At 39.2% G+C, this 18499-nt stretch overlaps 1 protein-coding gene across 2 annotated transcripts in view; it reads left to right on the top strand.

The window, feature by feature from the left end:
* Positions 1–18499, top strand: part of Oma1 (OMA1 zinc metallopeptidase) — a 65243-nt gene that overhangs the window by 23467 nt on the left and 23277 nt on the right. For both annotated transcript variants that reach the window (XM_017797613.2, XM_008831025.3), the window contains exon 8: positions 17201–17350. In XM_017797613.2, the coding sequence (XP_017653102.1) occupies positions 17201–17350 (150 nt within the window). The remainder of the gene's footprint in view (positions 1–17200; positions 17351–18499) is intronic.

The following is an 18499-nucleotide window of genomic DNA, read 5'->3' as shown; positions in this document are numbered from 1 at the left end:
ATATAGACTCTTATGAAGTTATGTTGGCCCATTTAATCTTTGGTTATACTTTCCTTTTGGGTGTTTAAGGCCATACAGTTGGTCCAGATAAACCGATTTATTTTTACTCATAAGGTCGTTTGAGGATCTGTTCCTCAGGGGTCACATGGGCTTGGGAGGAGCCCATGGCTCCTTTTTAATATAATATTTTAAACCTTTTCGTATATAAAATATGAACTTTTTTCTGATTTATTCAGTGTTTGATATTAAGATAGAGTCATTTTAAAAATTAAGTACCTATAGAAATACAATTGTTTGATGTAACTATCTCTAGCAACCTGTCTTTATTTCTAATCAGGATATTTCTTTCCATATTATTATCAATATAATAGTCAGAAACATCAGTGCACAGCTGATTGTAGGCAATTTTGTTTTTAACAGATCTCAAAAGAAAGCATTCAGCTTTTATCCTCATGTTTCTCTAAGTTTTCTTAGATAATTTTACAAGATAAAAGAGTCTTCCTTTAATTTCTAGTATTTTTTAAAAATTATGAGAGTATTATGTTTTGCCATATACATTTGTTGAATTTATTGAGATGATTCCATGATCTTTCTCTTTCAATCTGATAATATGGCAAATTGCATTGCTTTCTTATTTTACGTTAGGCTAAACTTTTAGAAATAAGCCTAATTTTTAGTAATTTTATCCTTTGATAAATTGCTAATATTGGTTTGCTAATGTTTAGGTTAGGATGTATGTATATATTTATAGGCGATAATGGTCTGCAGTTCAGATCTTTGGGTATAGTTTCTCTTGACTACCTATTACTCTCACACCTTCATAAAGTCAGAAGATCCTAAGTTGAACCATCACAAGTTGGGGGCTGTGTATGTGTAATTCAGGCTATACTTTATTTCCCTCAACGAGCACTTTACTTGCTAGGTGTTGCTAGGTTATTATTTTTTTTTTATTTAGTTTAAAACATATTCTTGTTTTCCCTGCACTGTGATTTCTTTGACTCATGGATTGTTTAGTGGAGTACTGCTTTGTTTTTAGTTTTGTGATTTAATGATCACTTTTTGTTTTTGACTTCTATCTTAATTATATTCTGAGTGGTGAAAATACTACATGGGCAGCATCTTTTGAAGCTGTTTTGTGACTCAGCCTGTGGTTAAGGTTGTTAGGATGGTGTGCACTTGACAGTGGCTCCTGCCCTGGCAGGTAGTGGTCTGCAGATGTCAGTTTTGTTTTGTTTGTTAATTGCTGTTTCAGCTCTCCCATATCCTTGTTGAATTGTTTTCTCTCTCTTTTCTGTTTTTCCAGTTATGAATAGAAGTTGGTTGATCTTTCATTATGGGTTATAGAGATTTTTTTTGCCCCCTCCTTTTGGTTTTATCATTTATTTTATTATATATCTTATAACTAGTATCTTCCTGGTAAATTGTTTTTTTTTTTTTAATCAATTTAAGAATATCCTTGGTGGCTGGAAAGATGGCTCAGTGGCTAGTATCACTTGCTACTCTTGCAGAGGACCTGCTGCCCTGTCCCACACCATTGGCTCGTTCCAGTTCTTGGTAACATTTGATACACTGGCTGTGCTCAGTTTACAAGTATGAATATATTTCTTTTTTTTCTGAGACGGGGTCTCCCTGTAACTTACTATGGAGACCAGGCTGGCCTGGAACTCACAGAGATCAGCTTGTCGCTACCTCCCGAGTGCTAGGATTAAAGGCTTGTGCCACCATGCCTGGCCATAAAAGTATGAATATATTTATGTTTAGCCACACATTGCCTAGGATAGAAAGTTCTCTTATGAGTCCATAGTGGAAATGAATAGCCCCCTCTGCGCCTCCTTCCACCTCAGAAGTAGGCATCTTAAGTTCCTTTAGGTACTTATTTCTGTATTTCTACATAATTATAATTATTTTTATCAGTTAAGCTTAACATATCTACTGGCTTCTCATCATGGAACATTTAGTCTCACTTGATCAAGCTAGTGCTGGTACGTGCTATTTGCCCTGTGCATTTTTCTATGGTTAAGTATTGGTTCATATTCTAATTGGCATGGCCCTTTTTCTTTTACCACTACTTTAGAATGTTATTTATGCATTCAGAATAAACTTTAGAATGTTATTTATGTATTCAGAATAAACTTTAGAATGTTATTTATATATTCAGAATACAGTCGTTTGATGGACATATGATTTTAAAATGTTTTTTTCCTTCTGTAGTTTGGTTTCTATTTTTCTTGACAGGGTTTTTTGTTCTACAGTTATAGAACAAACAGTTTAATTTCAACAAAATCTATTTTGAGGAGCCTGAAAAGAACTTTGATGCCCTTTTCTGGGGCTTTGTTCCCTTAGTCCACAGATTTTGGCTCCTTGGACAGCGGACAGCCTCCTTCCTGTCTGCTCACCCTGTACCTCTGGGAAATTTACCATCCTCTGGTTGGGTTCTGAAGACAGCAGGACATGCCTCCTCCTCTTCATCATGGCCTTGAGGTTCTCCTGTCCTGTCCTCCCTCTTACTCATTACCAGAAAGATCCATCTTGTGCACTGTATCCAACTTTATAGCTGTTTGTGATGGGAGGGCAAACAGGCTGTAAATGTGTGATTCCTGATTATCTGTCCGTTTCCTAAGAAAACACTAAGAAGTTTACCATAGCTTTGCATAGGCCAGGACAGTGGATGCCACTGTAAGATTTTAGGAGAGTGAGCTGGATCTTTCTTTGAGAAGCCTTCATATGGAATAGATTTAGACTTTTTCTCTGAGGCAGTTGAATGTTCAGATGAATTCTAGAATGCCTGGATAGCATTGGGGCTTGGGAGGAGAGAAAGAGGTGGGATTTTCCCACTCATTATGAAGACTTTGATTCTTTGTTATATACTCTGTTAATCACTTGATAAGATCAAATACCCAGCAGGAGACAGGAGAGGAGAGTGTTTCGTTTTTGTTTTTGATTGTGGCTCCAGGGGATATAATCCATTATGGCAAGGAAGGCATGGAGGTAAGCCCATGAGGCTGCTGATCACATTGTGACCCTAGTCAGGAAGCAGAGAGTGGAGAGGAAGTCTGGACAGGCTGTAAAACCTCCAGGCCTCCAATGGCACACTTCTTCCAGCAAGGCTCCCTTCCTGAAGGTTCCACAACCTTCCCAAACAGTGCCCCCAGCTGGGGACCAAGTGGTTAAATGCGTGAGCCTGTGGAGGACATTTCCCATTCGAACCACAGTACAGACTCTGTACTGTAACCTTCCTAGGTACTGGTAGTGTGAAAAAATCAACTGCCAAACAGCCAAGAAGCACTGCACCGGAGTCATAATGCATAGGCTCTGGACCTAACCCCCTCCCCACTAGGGGGTCTGGGAATCTGCTTTGTCAGGACAAGTTAGTTTTCCTTTTATAATATAACTTTCCTGGTGTGTGATAGGAATAGAACTTGCACATTTCTCATAGCGTCAACACAGTTCAAGTTTGTAGAACACCAGTCTTCTAATTTTTCTCTTTTTTAGTAATTTATTATTTTTATTTTATATGTATGAGTGTTTTGCCTGCATGTATGTAAGTGCATGCAATGCCAGTGGAGGTCAGAAGAGGGTGCTGGGAATTGAATCCCCATCCTCTGAAAAAACAGCAAGTGTCCTTAACTGTTTAGCCATCTCGCCGGCCCCTAGCCTTTAATTTTTCATATTCAAATGTCTGCCTTTCTTCTTTTCTACCTCACAAGGATCTCAAACCTATTTTTCCTCACCTATTTGTGATTAGTCTCCTTTTTCCCAACATATGTTCTACTTTGTATTCAGTTGGTTAAAAGCCTGGGGTTTTTAGTTCTTCCTTATTTAAGATTTACACCAAGTCCTGGCACTTCATGTGTAAAATATATGTTAGTATGTTCCTGTCTCCACTAGTGGCATCTTTTCCCTGAGTGAGCTTCTGTAGCAACATCCTTATAGCTGCTCATTCCCTCCTCTATTCCATGCTCCATTATGTGACAAATAGACAAGCAGGCCCAGTAAGCCAGCATTTGCCTCTAGACTTGTATTCAGTTTCTGGGCTGACCAGCCTTACTTCTTATGGATGTTTTTTTTTTTTTTTCTTAATGTGTTACTAAAGTCTGATCCAGACCCATATGCCCTTTCTTCTCCATTACATTGATTTTCATTTATTAAGTGAACATTTATTTCCTGTGTTTCTGCTATCTGCCATGTTGTAGGACTATACAACACTTCAGTGGGAGTCAGAATGCTAGTAAGGCACAGATAAAATCAATCAGCAATTTTAACAGTTTACTGTCATGGTGGAAGCATACAGGTGGTGTTCATCTGTGGAAGAAGATAGCAGAGTGAAAACTTGTTTTGAGACTAAGAAGACTTAGTTCAGGAAATAGTCTGAGAAAGAAGCATTGGAAGCGTTTACAAGACAAGTAGTAATTATCCCGGTGATGTGTTGATGTCTTTGAGGGGAGTTTTCAGTATAGCATGTTCAGAGTTAAGGGAAACAGTGGCCTGTTCTAGGAATTGAAATTTCACTGTGGCTAAGATACAGACAATGCAAGAACACCAATGGCAAGAGGTGAAATTGAAACTGTAGGTAGGGACTTCTTTGTTAACGATTTTAAGGATTTTAGACTTTGGGCATAGGGATTGGGACTTTGGGTTTACAACACAGAGATCTTTGAACTCTAGCTTCTTCTGTATGACCATAGATAGGCCAATCACTTAATCTCTTTTAGTCTGTTTTCTAGTCTGAAAAGAGGATAATGATACTCCTGACATCAAAGAGTTATTTAGAGTGTTTTAGACTTGATTCTTATTTGTGACCTGTATCTTGGTTTTGGATATTTATTCATCAGATTGTGTGTGTGTGTGTGTGTGTGTGTGTGTGTGTGTGTGTGTGTGTGTGTGTGTGTGTGTGTGTGTGTGTGTGTGTGTGTTGTGCTTGGTTTCAGTTGTGTATAAGCTCTTTTAGTCTGTTTTCTAGTCTGAAAAGAGGATAATGATACTCCTGACATCAAAGAGTTATTTAGAGTGTTTTAGACTTGATTCTTATTTGTGACCTGTATCTTGGTTTTGGATATTTATTCATCAGATTGTGTGTGTGTGTGTGTGTGTGTGTGTGTGTGTGTGTGTGTGTGTGTATGTATGTATGTATGTATGTGTGTATGTGACTGGGGATTGAATCCAGTGCCTCATGTGTGTAAGCAAAGCTGTCTACAGTTGAGTGAACCCTCCTCCTAACCCCCTCACCCCTCCCCGCCACCTCCCTGCCACCCATTACTCACCATCAAACTCTCAAATTCTTGCCATTTAATATTCAATCATGTAGCAGCTCTCCTTTTCCAATTCTCTCCTCACTAGACAACCTTCTGATTGTAGCTTGGCTTCCTTTGTTACATGCCTAAACGAGCAAATGTGCTGACCCAAGGACACAGGTGCACCTTGCACATGGGCCTTCAGGCAGCCATAGTTATCTCTATAATTAGGAAGTTGGCATTCTGATTCTTTGTCAGTCTTGTGAGCTTGGTTAAGGGGCACTGTTCCTAAGAGGTAGATCTGTTGGTCATATGCTGGCCCATGGACTTATGAGCTTTCAGGGCCAAACAGAATATGGAAAATTCACCAAAATAAAGTTACTTATGAGGGCTTTTTCTGAGCAGGCAGCTCACCTTCCCTACAATTCCTTCTGCTGCTGCTCAGCTAGCCACTGTGAATGAGTTTGTTTTGCATGTTTACATTTTTATAGTTTAAAATTTCATGTTGAAGAACTTTGTTTTATCATTATAAAATTATTGGAATGATTAATTTAGATTTAGTGATTACTGGTGGGACTGATAGGAACTGAACATAGAGTAACTAGTTCAATCAGCTGGGCAAAAGATACCTAAATATTTGATTTTGTTGACTGTATATTTATGTCACTGTTAGGAAATTTTGACACTTTACAGTCATTTGTGGAAATGACTTTTATCTTAATTTCACAAACAACTAAGCCATCCATTTTCATTTTTGAGTATCTATTACTAAAATCTAAAAAAAGAAAACTAATTTTCTTTTAGTGCTTCCAAACTGGGGGCAGCCTCCCAGGAGGGCATTATAGATGATTGGTTTTGATTGTTATGGGACTAGGGAGGTGTGGATGGATTATTTTGTTTAGTGGGTGGGGACTAAAGATGATAAATACTCTAGAGTGTCTTAGAGAGACCTAGTGGGGAGGAATTGTCCTGCCCCACAGCTTAACACCCCTTCTGGGAAGCTCCACTGCAGTCTCCAAGTGACCAGAAATAGCTGTGCTGTTAGCGCCATCTAGTGAATGAAGAGGGTAACAGCAGAGTATGCTTTATGCTTTTTTTCACCTAAGTAAGAAAAATCCAGACTTGTAAACTTCATGTAGAATCATAGACTTTTGAGCAGGGTAGGAAATTAGAGCTAATTTAACTCACCTTCTCCTGTTACAGGCAGGGAAAATATAATCCAAAGAGGTGAAGTGATTTACCTAGTAGCATACTTTGTTAGTAACAGGATTCCTGGCCTTTGTTTTCCAGGTTAGTATTCCAAGTCTTCATCACAGGAGCTGGCTTTGTGTTTCACTGGATTGCTGTCTTAGGTTCTTGGACTAGTCATTTAAGAAGGACTGAACAGTAAATGAAAAACGTCTTGTTTAATAGGAGTATTATAAAGTAACTTTTATAATGCATATATTATGCCTAACATCTTATTTTGAACTGAATTCTATCATCCAGAGAAATGAGTTTTAATTGAATTTTTAGTTGCTTCGATTTGAATTTTGAAGCTGAGTTTTATGACAAAAACGTTACCCAAGGCAGAGAAAGAAATAGATGTTATTGTTTATTTAAAACTTGATTTATTTGACTGATTGATGAACTGACTGGATGGCAACCAGAGATGCAGAAAGCTTGGGCAAAAATTGTAAAATTAAATGAGCCACAAAATAATAATATCCCATTTATCCTCTATGTTGGGGGTACATGATGTGTTTTTGAGAAATAAACTATTTGTTTAATTGGCAAATCCTGAGAATGATTTAATTGCAGGTATCTTGTTCTGTCCCATTTGGTTGGAAAAGAGAAGCTTCTAACAATTAACTAGACAGAATGTTGTTTAGAGAGCAAGTGGCTTACCAAAGAAAACTGAGTTTTAAGAAATGATGCCCTGGTCAGCACTGGAACATGAATGGGTTTCCTAGTAGATGACGATGATGGTGCAGGGGGTGCTGGTGCTGGTGATGATGGTACAGATGTGCTGGTGATGGTGATAACAGTGCAAGTGTACTGGTGATGGTGATGGTGATGACAGTGCAGGGGGTGCTGGTGCTGGTGATGATGCCCGTGTAGGGGTGCTGGTGATGGTGTTGACAGTGGTACAACACTATTTTTCATGTGCTGAGCCCTGTCCTGAGTGTATCCAATTCTTTTAATCTTCATTTCAGTCCTGTGTGATACAGGTACTATTACTTTCTTGACTTTACAAATGAAACTGAACCATAGAAAAGTTAAATAACTTGGCACAGAGCTCACTGATAGGAGGGGTTTCCTCATCTCAAGTAGTGGCATGTTCCTTTGTGACATGAAAGTCTTTTCTTTCAATCAACCTGCTGGGAACAATTTTCATCTTCTACAATATTGGCTCTATAAATCACCTATTTTTAATATTTTATTTAATGTATATGAGTGTTTTGCCTGCATGTAGTAAGTGTACCCATGTTGTACAGTGCCTGTGGAGGATAGAAGTTGTTGTTGGATCCCCTGGAACTAGAGATATGGATGGTTGTTAGCTGCCGTGTGGGTGCTGGGAATCAACCCGGGTCCTCTGCAAGAACAGCCAGTGCTTTTAACTGCTGAGCCACCTCTCCAGCCCCCCAAACACCCATTTTAAAATCTGTTCTGGTCCCTTTAAGCCTCACAATATTCTCGTTGTAGTTTCCTAGCTCTTGGTCCTCCTGCCAGAGTCCTTTGTGGTATCATCTCAGGTTGTTGTCTCAGCTGCCACATGTCTGTGTGAAGACAGAGAGGAGGCCAGAATGGCTGGGACAGGTGCACTAAAGGCATTCAGAAAAGATTCAGAATTACTCCTACCAGGATTTACTTCTGAGGGGGTGATGACTGACAGGAGTTTTATTGGAGAGTCTAATGAATAGAAATAGTGAAATTCTGAAACCCTGTGTAGCTTTTATTTATTCATGAGTGTTTTGGTCATAGGTAGCATACAGCTGGCCTCTGCTTGATCTAGATCTACCTGTGCATTTTCTCTGGTATCGTTTTGGCACTGGGGAATGGTAGCTTTTATAGTACAGTTCTCCTTAAGGATATCATAACAGACTGGGTGTGGTGGCTTTCGCCTTTCATCCCAGCCCTCAGGAGGCGGAGGCAGGTGGATCTCTGTAAGATTGAGCCCAGTCTGATTTCCAGACCGGGTTGGGACCAGGGAGACCCTGTCAAGAAGAGAATATCATACCACACTGAGTTTACAATTGAACAGAAAGGAGCAAACTTGTCAGAATGTCCCTTACACATTCATGCATATTGTTATTTAATCTGGATTTAACAAGATCCTTCTCTATTTATGAATTTATAATGACATCCCTTCTAACCAAGCATAGCATCTTGTAATTACCGGGGCTTCTGATTACTCACTAGAAGGAGGAGCAGAAATGGTTTGGTTGTTGACTGTATTCGGAGTTTTGGACTGGCCACTTTTCATCCTGATCAGCTACAGCTTTAAGTTTCACAGATGAAATTGATGGTCCTAGAGACTGGATTGTTGCCTAGGAGTACAAACTGAAACTAAGCTACCTGGGTTCATATTGTGCTCAGTCACTGTTTGGTGCCTTTGGGGAGTTACCATCTGTGGGCCTTACTTTTCTCATCTCTGTAAAATGAGAGTAAAGACATCACTACATAAAGTTGTTATGAAGACTGAGTTAACATAGCTAATGTTTGTAATCCACTTTACAGTTCACTATTAGTTAAGTAAAGGCTATCCAACCCATATCCTGCTGATTCTAATGTCTGTACTTTTCCTTTATCCCAGTTTAGATCTCACAAGGTACTCTAGGATCAACTTATTTTACTCGCATCCATTTCTTATGTTTTTCTGGTACTTGTGTTCATTGTTGGCTCTGTTTTAAGAAGGTAATAGCGGGCTGGAGAGATGGCTCAGCAGTTAACAACACTGTTCTTGCAGAAGACCCGGGTTCGAATCTCAGCACCCACATTGCGGCTAACAACTGTCTTTAACTCCAGTTCCAGGGCATCCGACAGTCTCTTCTGTCCTTCATGGCCATTGCACGACATGGGTGCACTTACCTACATCTAGGCAATGCATGCATACACATAAAATAAAAACAATAAAAGAAATATTAAAAAAAAGAAGATACTAGACGTATGAGTGACATCTCAGTGTAGTTTGGGGTACTCTTCCCCAGGGTTGTGATGTTGAGTGTTATCCTTTCTCTGTTTCTCCCACAACTTGGTAATCAACAGAAGCTCCTTTATTAGCTATGGTTTTTCTGTTTATTTATTTAGGCTCTTTATTCTTGAGAATTTCATACATGTATAGTAGTGACACAAGATTCTACGCCCTCCCCCCATTTCTCCCTTCCGAATGCTCCCAAGATCCCCACAACAAAATCCCCTCTGAAATTTTCTTTTTTTTTCCCAATTAGTGCTGCCCATAGGTGCAGGGGTGTGGGCCATCTGCTGGGGCTTGGGAAACCTACCAGTGGCTGCACATTGAAAAAGAATGATTAAGCCATTATTTTTGTTGTTGAGGTAAGTTAGGCCTCTTATAAGCTGAATGTTTATTTTTAAAATGTTTTCATTTTTGCCTTCAATTGTTAATCTCTTTTTTACCCGCCCCCCCACTTCCTCTCTCCATATGCATGTGCCACAGTACACTTGTCGAAGACAGGATAAACTTGGAGTAGGTTCCCTTCTACCATGTAGGTTTTGGGGATCAAATTTAGATCAGCAAGCTTGGTGACAGGTGCCTTCACCCACTGAACCATCTTGCCACCAGGCCCCACCCCCTTTTAGTGGTAAAAAATTTAACATGAAGTCTACCCACTTAAAAATTTCAGAACTTGCCGGACGTGGTGGTGCATGCCTTTAATCCCAGTACTTGGGAGGCAGAGGCAGGCGGATCTCTGTGTGTTTGAGGCCAGCCTGGTCTCCATGGTGAATCCAGGACAGCTGGGGCAACAGGGAGACCCTGCCTCAAAAAGACCAAAAAAAAAAAAAAAAAAAACCAGAACTTGCTGATTTTTCATATCAGAGTTTATGAACAGCCACTCTTTGTTACCTCCTACTTGTAGTCCTGAGAACCACTATCCTACTCTGAGTTTCACTATCTTGGATATCTCAAGTAAGCTGAATCCTGCAGTGTTTGTCCTGTGACTAGTTCACTTAGCTTAATGTCTTCAGTGTTCATCCTTGCTGTGGTACATGGTAGGACTTCCTTCTTTTTTTTAAGGTCACATACTATTTTATTTTGTGTTTAAAATTTTTTGATCTATTTTTATTTTATGCTTATGAGTGTTTTGCCTGCGTGTATGTAAGTACACCTGTGTCATGCAATGCCTGTGGAAGCCATAAAGGGGCATTGGGTGCTCTGGAACTGGAGTTATGGATGGTTGCTAGCCACCATGTGGGTGCTGGGAACGGAACCCGGGTCCTCTGCAAGGGCAGCCAGTGCTCTCAACCTCTGAGCCACGTTAGCCCCGAGTACTATTTTATATGTGCGGACAGTACCGCGTTTTCTTCATCCATTCATCTGTGAGCGAGCATTTAGTTTGTTGGCACCTCTTGCCACTGTAAATAGCACAGTATTGAATGGGAAATGTGTATCTTTGAGATTCTGTTTTTAACTCTTGGGCAAATACTCAGAAGTTGAATTCCTGAATCGAATGGGAGTTCTGTTTTTAATTTTTTGGCGCAGTCTTTGTACCGTTTTACAGAGAGGCCATGTCATTTTGCATTCTTAGGAACAATGTACAAGAGTTGAGTTCTTCAGTATGCTTGACGATACGTATTTGAGTTCTTTTGTTATGATAGCTATCCTAACAGCTATGAGTGACATCTCACTGTGGTTTTGAGGTGCTTTTTCCTGAGATGTTGTGATGTTGAACATTTTTTCAAATACCTATTTGTTACGTGTATGTTGTTTTGAGGATTATTTAACTCCTTTGCCCACTTTTAATTGTGTCTTTTCGCCATGGAGTCTTAGGTTTTCTCATGTATTTTGTATACTTCATCAGACATTGTGTGCATATGTTTTCTCCTACTTATACTTTGCCTTTTTCTCTCTGCTGTTTCCTTTGCTGCACAGAAGTGTTTTAGTTTAATAATCCCCCAGATGTCTGTTGATGCCCCCACAGTCTTAAATTGCTGTTTGTTTTGTGCTCTAAATTTGCTCTAACCCGGAGAATGTTTTGTATATGCTTGAGAAGACTGAGTATTCTTTTCCTGTTGATTGGAGTGTTCTGTATTTGTTGGGTACATTTGGTATAAAGTGATACTCAAATTCATTGTTTTCTGACTAGTTTTCTATCTGGATGATCTATTTATTGATGAAAGTGTGGGGTATTAAAGGCCCCACGGACCTTATATTTCAGCTTATTTCTATCTTTAGTCTTCTAATATTTTATATATTTAGGTACTTTGATGTTGGATGCATATATTATTATTGTTATTATTATGTATATGAGTGTATTGCTTGCATGTATGTAAGTGCACCCATGCCATGCAATGCTTGAGAAGGTCAGAAGAGGGCATCAGATCCCTTGAAAATGGAGTTATCGATGGTCGTTAGCCACCATGTGGGTGCTGGGAACTGAATTTGAGTTCTCTGCAAGAGCAGCCAATGCACTTAACTGCTAGCCCCAAGATACATATATTTTTAACAGCTATTATATTTCTCTTGATGAATTGACTTATTTGTCATTGTATAATGCCCTTTATGTCTTTTTATATTTTGTCTGATGCAAGTATAGCTACTCTGCTTTGTTTTGGTTTTTGTGTCTGTAAAAGAGGTGAACCTCTTGTAAGCAGCATGCAGTTGGATCATTAAAAACAAAAACAAAAACAAAAAAAACCCGTCAAGTAACTTTGTATCTTTATCTTTTATTGGAGACTTTAAAGATTTATCTATTTATTATGCATGTATGAGTGCCTGAATGTATGTGTATCACATGTCTGTAGTGCACATGGATGCCAGAAGAGAGGGTCATAGGTAGTTCTGAGCTCCCAGTGTGGATGCTACAAACTGAATCCGGGTTCTCTGCAAGAGCAGCAAGTGCTCTTAGCTGTTGAGCCATCTGTTGAGGCCCCGCCTTTTTTCTGTTTTTGACATTATTGGTAGGTAAGAACTCATTGTTGCTATTTTGTTAGTTGTGTTCTGGTTGTCTTGTTTTTTAATCCTTTCTTGCTCTTGTTTGTGATTAGGTGCTTTTATGCAGTGGTATGCTTTGAATCCTTTCTATTTTTACTCTGTTGGTCTACTAACAAGTTTGCTTTACAGTTACTATCAAGCTTATATAGAACACCTTATGCTTGTAACAACCTATTGCAAGCTAATAGCCATTTGACATTAATTCCATTAAACTACTTTTTCATATGCCCATATTTTTCAGTTTATGTTAGAGCTTACATCATTGTGTAATGTAGATCCCTTGACAAGTTATTTTTAGCTATAGTTTTTATTAACAATTGTGGCTTTTAACCTCACAGTAGGGATAACAGATTACCGTCACACCAGCATTGTAGTCCTAGAATATCCGAAATATGGCTTTGTTTTGCTTATACCACTGAGTTTTTGTTTTTATGTTTCTTATTAATAACTAGTAGCTTCAGCAGTTCCTGTAAGGCAAGTCTACTGGTAATGTGCAGTGTTACTAGTCCACATTGCAGTTATACCTTAATAAACAAATAGCCTGACTCCTAATCTTAGTTATAGGAGCAGACCTGAACTCGGAGGACTGCTGTTCCTCTGGATGTCTTCTGCAGCTGTTGTGCTCCCAGGCTTGGCCTCACTCATACTCTCATTCAAAACCATTTTTCCAGCCTCAACTGGGGAAGTACAAGTTTGGATCCCCTCTTATCTCAGAGAAGCCTGCCCTTTCATTCCTAGGCCTAAAACAGCTCATGTACACAATGTCATGCATTCTTCTCAGTTTTCAGATAGGAAGGAGAACTCTGTTCAGTGCTTTGATTTGCTGACTCAACCACACCCACATCTTTCACTGTTTTGGGTGGACTGCCAAGCAGTGTTGGAGGGATCAAGGTCAGGTGTCTAGGTCATTAGAGTACAAGGGCTAAGTGAGCTTGTTTGCTTTATAAACAGTAGCTTTTTGGTTGCAAGGTTAAGTGAAAGTCCTTAATCTATATTCTGTCCATTTTGTGACAGTCATCCTACACAAACTTCTTTTGCCTTTTGTTGATTGGGGCCAGTGTCTCACTATTTGATCTTCGCCTGGGGTTACAGGTGTGCACCACTGTGCCCATTCTTCCTTTACCCTTTGCTTGTCTCAGGAAGTTTTTATTTCTCCTTCATTTATGAAAGACAACAGAAAAAAAGGTGTTATCAATGGCAGGTTTTTCTTTTATCACTGTGAACACAGCATCACGCCACACTCTCTTGGGCTACAAAGTTTCTGTGAAGAAATCTGATAGTCATGTCATGACTCCCTTTTATGTGATGCATCTTTATCTTTTGTTACTCTCATGGTGTTTCTTTTGTGTTTAGGTGTCATGTGTCCTGGTGTGCTCTTTGTGTTGGATTTACTGGATGACATCCAATCTCAAATCAGGGAAGTTTTTAGCTATCATTTCCTTATATTCACTTTCTGGCCCTTTGCCTCTTTCTCCTCTTTTTGCAACTCCTGAAATGTGAATATTTGGTCTCTGTGGTGTCCTGTAATTCACAGACTTTCTTCTTCATTATTTTTATCCCTTTGAGTGATTTCAGATGTTCTTTCTTTCACTTTACTGGTTCTTTTGCCTAGAAGAGTCTGCATTGAGCTTTTCATTGACGTTTCAGTTTAGTCATTTTTTTTTTTTTTTTTTTATCTCTAGGATTAAAAAAAAATTCCATTTGTCAGACCTCTCAGTTTGTTCTTCCTTAATTTTATTATCCTACAGTTCACTGAATTTCTTTATGACATGAGTATTATTCTACATCCATTGTCAGTCATTTTATAGAGCTCCATTTCTTTGGGGTCCATTATTGGAACCTTATCAGTTTCTTTCCAAATTCTGTGATATTCTTATTCATTTATTTAGTTTTTTGACACAGGTTCTCATGTAACCCAGGCTGACCTTGAACTCACGGTGTAGCCTAGGATGACCTTGATCTTCTGGTCTTCCTGCCTCTATCTCCTAAAAGCTGGGATTACGGGTGTGAACTTCTGTGCTCAGTTTATGAATAAGGTGCTGGGGATCAAACCAAAGACTTTGTGTACGTTGGGCAAGGACTCTCCTAAATGAACTACATCCTCATCCCAGTGATTATTCTTGGTAATACTTGTACATTTATAATGTTGTACTCTCTTCTGGCTTTTATACCCATGACAAGGATAGACTCACTTTATGCCTGTGACTCTGGAGGATCAACTAGTAACAACCACATGGGACAAAGCTTGTGTGTTCTTTAGTTGGCTTGGTGGATTCTGGTTAGGCTGGTTATGACATGGGGAGAAAGAGGGACATATATGTGTGTATATATATATATATATATAGCTGTCTGTGTACATCTGAAACATGGATTTATTTATATTTGACATATGCATTCACATTATGTGTTCAGGGACACAGAAACATGTATATATATTTTTTGGATCTTTTTGAGACAGGGTCTCCCTGTAGCCCCAGCTGGCCTGGAACTCACTATGTAGACCAGGCTGGCCTTGAACTCACAGAGGTCCGCCTGCTTCTGCCTCCCAAGTGCTGGGACTATAGGTGTGTGCCACCATGCCCAGCAAACTGTATATTTATATCTGTACAGTAGGATGATGTTTTGGGTTCCTTAAAATTTTTTTTTCTTTCTTTCCTTGTTTATCTATTTATTTGTGTGTACACACACTGAGGCCAGAGGATAACGTACAGGAGTTGATTCTCTTGTTGAGGCAGAGTCTCTCTTTGTTTTTGTGGCTGTGTTGTATATTCCAGGCTAGCTGGCCCACAAGCTTCTGGGTAATTTCCTGTCTCTACTTCATTCTCACTGTGTGAGTGCTGGAATTCCAGATGCGTGACTCAGTATTCAGCTTTTTTTGGGGGGGTCTTTTCGAGACCGGGTCTCCCTGTAGCCCCAGCTGTCCTGGAACTTACTAGGTAGACCAGGCTGGCCTCGAACTTGCAAAGATCTGCCTGCCTCTGCCTCCCAAGTACTGGGATTAAAGGCATGAGCCACCATGCCTGGCTACTTTTTATGTGGGTTCTGGGGATCGAACTCAGGTTGTCAGAGCTGCACCATTGGTACTTATGCCTGCTGAGCTGTCTGCCCAGTCTTTACCGTGGATTCTTTTAAACCCAGAGTACTTAATGTACTTAAAGAATTACACTGCTGTGAATATTGAATACAAATTGAATTTTGGGTCAGTTTTGTCCCTTCATTTACCCAACATTTAAAATGTCTTTTTTTTTAAACTAAAAAAAAAATTATTGAGAATTTCATACATGCATTTAAGGTTTTTTGATCAAATCCACTCTCCCCTCCAACTCTTCCCATATCTCCCCATCACTTTTTCCTGACAACTTTGTCCTTCCTTCCTTCCTTCCTTCCTTCCTTCCCCTTCCTTCCCCTTCCTTCCTTGTTTCCTCATCTTCCTTCCTTCCTTCCTTCCCTCCCTCCCTCCCTCCCTCCCTCCCTTCCCTCCATCCTCCTCTTCCTTCCTTCCTTCCTCCTTCCTTTCTTTCTTTTTCTTTCTCTTTTTCTTCCTCTCTCTCTCTCTCTCTTTCTTTTTTTATGTGGCTTTCTGCTACTCTAACATTCCCTCCTCTGAAGAGTAACCCCAAACCTTACAGTGTCTGATAAGGAGCAGGACTGCTGACTGGCTGTTTCCAGTGAGTTGTGCTCATTTCCTTTTAGGTGCCACATTCACATAATTGTTCAAGTTTCCTTCTTACCACATTTTGGCCAATACAATATAATTTTGTCCCAGTTTATTGAAAAGTAGAATAGTTGGGAAATTATAAACTTACTTGGTCTCTAGTTAGTTCTTATAGAAAGAAAGTCTGTAAGCCCTCTTACAGAGGATTTAAAAATGATTTTTATTAAACCTATTTAAATATAGTTCATAATTAAAACTCTTACCCTTCTACATCAAATATCTGAGTTAAACTCTTAGGGTAACTACTGTTAACAGTGCTTAAATAAACTTCCAAAAATGTTCTGTGTATGTACAAATCTATGTGGGGTGTGAATATGCGTTTGTGATGTAATTGTTTACTCCTGTATGCAAGATCTTTCTCTCTCTATATATGTTTTAAAAAATAAATATATTTTGAATGGCTTAAATATATTTTCCCCACATGCTTAAGGAAAATTGAACCAAATTGATGTATATTAAAATGTGACTATTTTGTGCATGTTTATTTGAATGCTTCTAATTGTAAATTAGGAATAAAATTTCTTTAGTGCAGTTTAATAGCATATTATATGTTAAAATCTTGTTTTGTATTGAAAAATATTAGTTCGTATGGGAGCTTTTGTCCTTAATGTATGTTTTAAATGTTCACCATGTTGAAAATACTGGCTGTTCAGGGAGTGAGATGACGCAGGTGTTGTGAGAGTTGGGAGCTAGGGTGGTGGTCTCAGGCCTGTAATGCCGAGTTGTTTGCTTTGCTTTGCTCTTCATTTTTTTCTCTCCCAGTATTGGGATCAGATATAAGCCTGGTACATGCTGGACACATTACTTTACTGATAAATTAAATCCCAACTTGCGTTTTTACTTTTTAAAGCAGTGAGCATGTCCTATTTTCAGTAAAATGGTGATGGAAAACTAGAAAATATTTCTGAAGCATGTAATGATATAAAGGCAAACTTAAAACTTTTTGTTCTTTTTCTCTCCCCTATCCCTACTTCTCCTTTAATCTACCTTCCTGAGTGCTGGGATTACAAACCTGTACCACCATACCTTTTAAGTTAAAGTTTTGTTTTTTTAATCATTGTAACTAAGCTCACAGTGTGCTTTTATTAATTCTGTGCTTAGGCGTGTGTGGACATAAGAGCCAGTTCAGTGTTTTGGCAACAGATGGAGTTTGCAGAGCGTCTCCATGGTTATCCCAAGTTGCCAGAGTGGTTATCGACACATCCCTCTCATGGTCATCGAGCTGAGCACTTGGATAGGCTTATACCACAGGTGAGCCAACACTGCTAATGCCGTTACTTCTTTGGTATAGAGAGTTTTAGTCTGCCAATTATTCTGGTTACTATAATTATTGATTGTTGGTCTTCAAAGAGTTGGGCTAAAAGGTCTTGCTTACTTATAAATCTTGGGCAACAAATTGGTATGGTACAGATGATTTTTCTCAGTGGTGAAGGTTTAACTCTTTAGTAGGAGTTAGAATTGTAGCTGATTTGATAACATTTTAAACCTTCAGGTGGGCTTGAGAATGTAGCTCAGTTGATGAATTCTTATCTAGTATGCAGGAGACTCAGTGTTTGATTCTCCCGAAACCCATAAACTGGGTGTGGTGATGCATACCTGTAATCTCAGTGCTTGGGAGGTAGAGGCAGGAGGATCAGAAGTTCAAGGTCATCCTTAGATATACAGTAAGTTTGAGGTCAGCCTGGGTTACATGAGACCCTGTCTCAAAGAAAAAAAGTAACAAAGAAAAAACAACTTGACACATGGGTTTTTTTATTCTTCAATATTTCAGTCATAATTTGATCTTTCCTTGGTGATATAAGCATTTGCTTTAAAATATAAGTATTTTGTTGAGCATTTTTGCATCCATGTTCATTAAGGATATGGGTCTATAATTTCTTTCTTGGTTGTGACTCTAGGCACGAGTCAAGGACTTTCTTTTCTCCCTACAGCTAAGAGTTATGCCATTTGGGAATGTTTTAGACAGACCCACTGAAGGGGTCCCCCAATTGCCTCACCCTGTGTCCCTGTTCAGCATGGAAGAAGCCAGAGCAGTCTGTGTCCCAATTCTCTATCAGCAATTTGGGTAGCCTCTTCAGGGGATGGTGTGATAAGAATAGGAGGTAGGAATTGGCTAAGCAGTTAGGGTAAAAAGACCACAAAGAGGGGCTGGAGAGATGGCTCATCAGTTAAGAGAACTGACTGCTCTTGCAGAGGATTCAGGTTTGATTCCCAGCACCCACATGGTGGCTACGAACTGTCCTTAATTCCAGTTCCAGGGGAATCCGAAGCCCTCTTCTGATCTCCGTGGCATTGCACGACATGGATGCACTCACATACATTCAGGCAATACACTCCTACACATAAAATAAAAATAATAAATAAAATTTTTAAAAAAGACCACAATGAAAAGTAGCCAGT

This window comes from Nannospalax galili, unplaced genomic scaffold, assembly GCF_000622305.1.
Source record: "Nannospalax galili isolate Female #2095 unplaced genomic scaffold, S.galili_v1.0 scaffold553, whole genome shotgun sequence".
Lineage (NCBI taxonomy): Eukaryota > Metazoa > Chordata > Mammalia > Rodentia > Spalacidae > Nannospalax > Nannospalax galili.
This window is presented reverse-complemented; position numbering and strand designations above follow the sequence as displayed.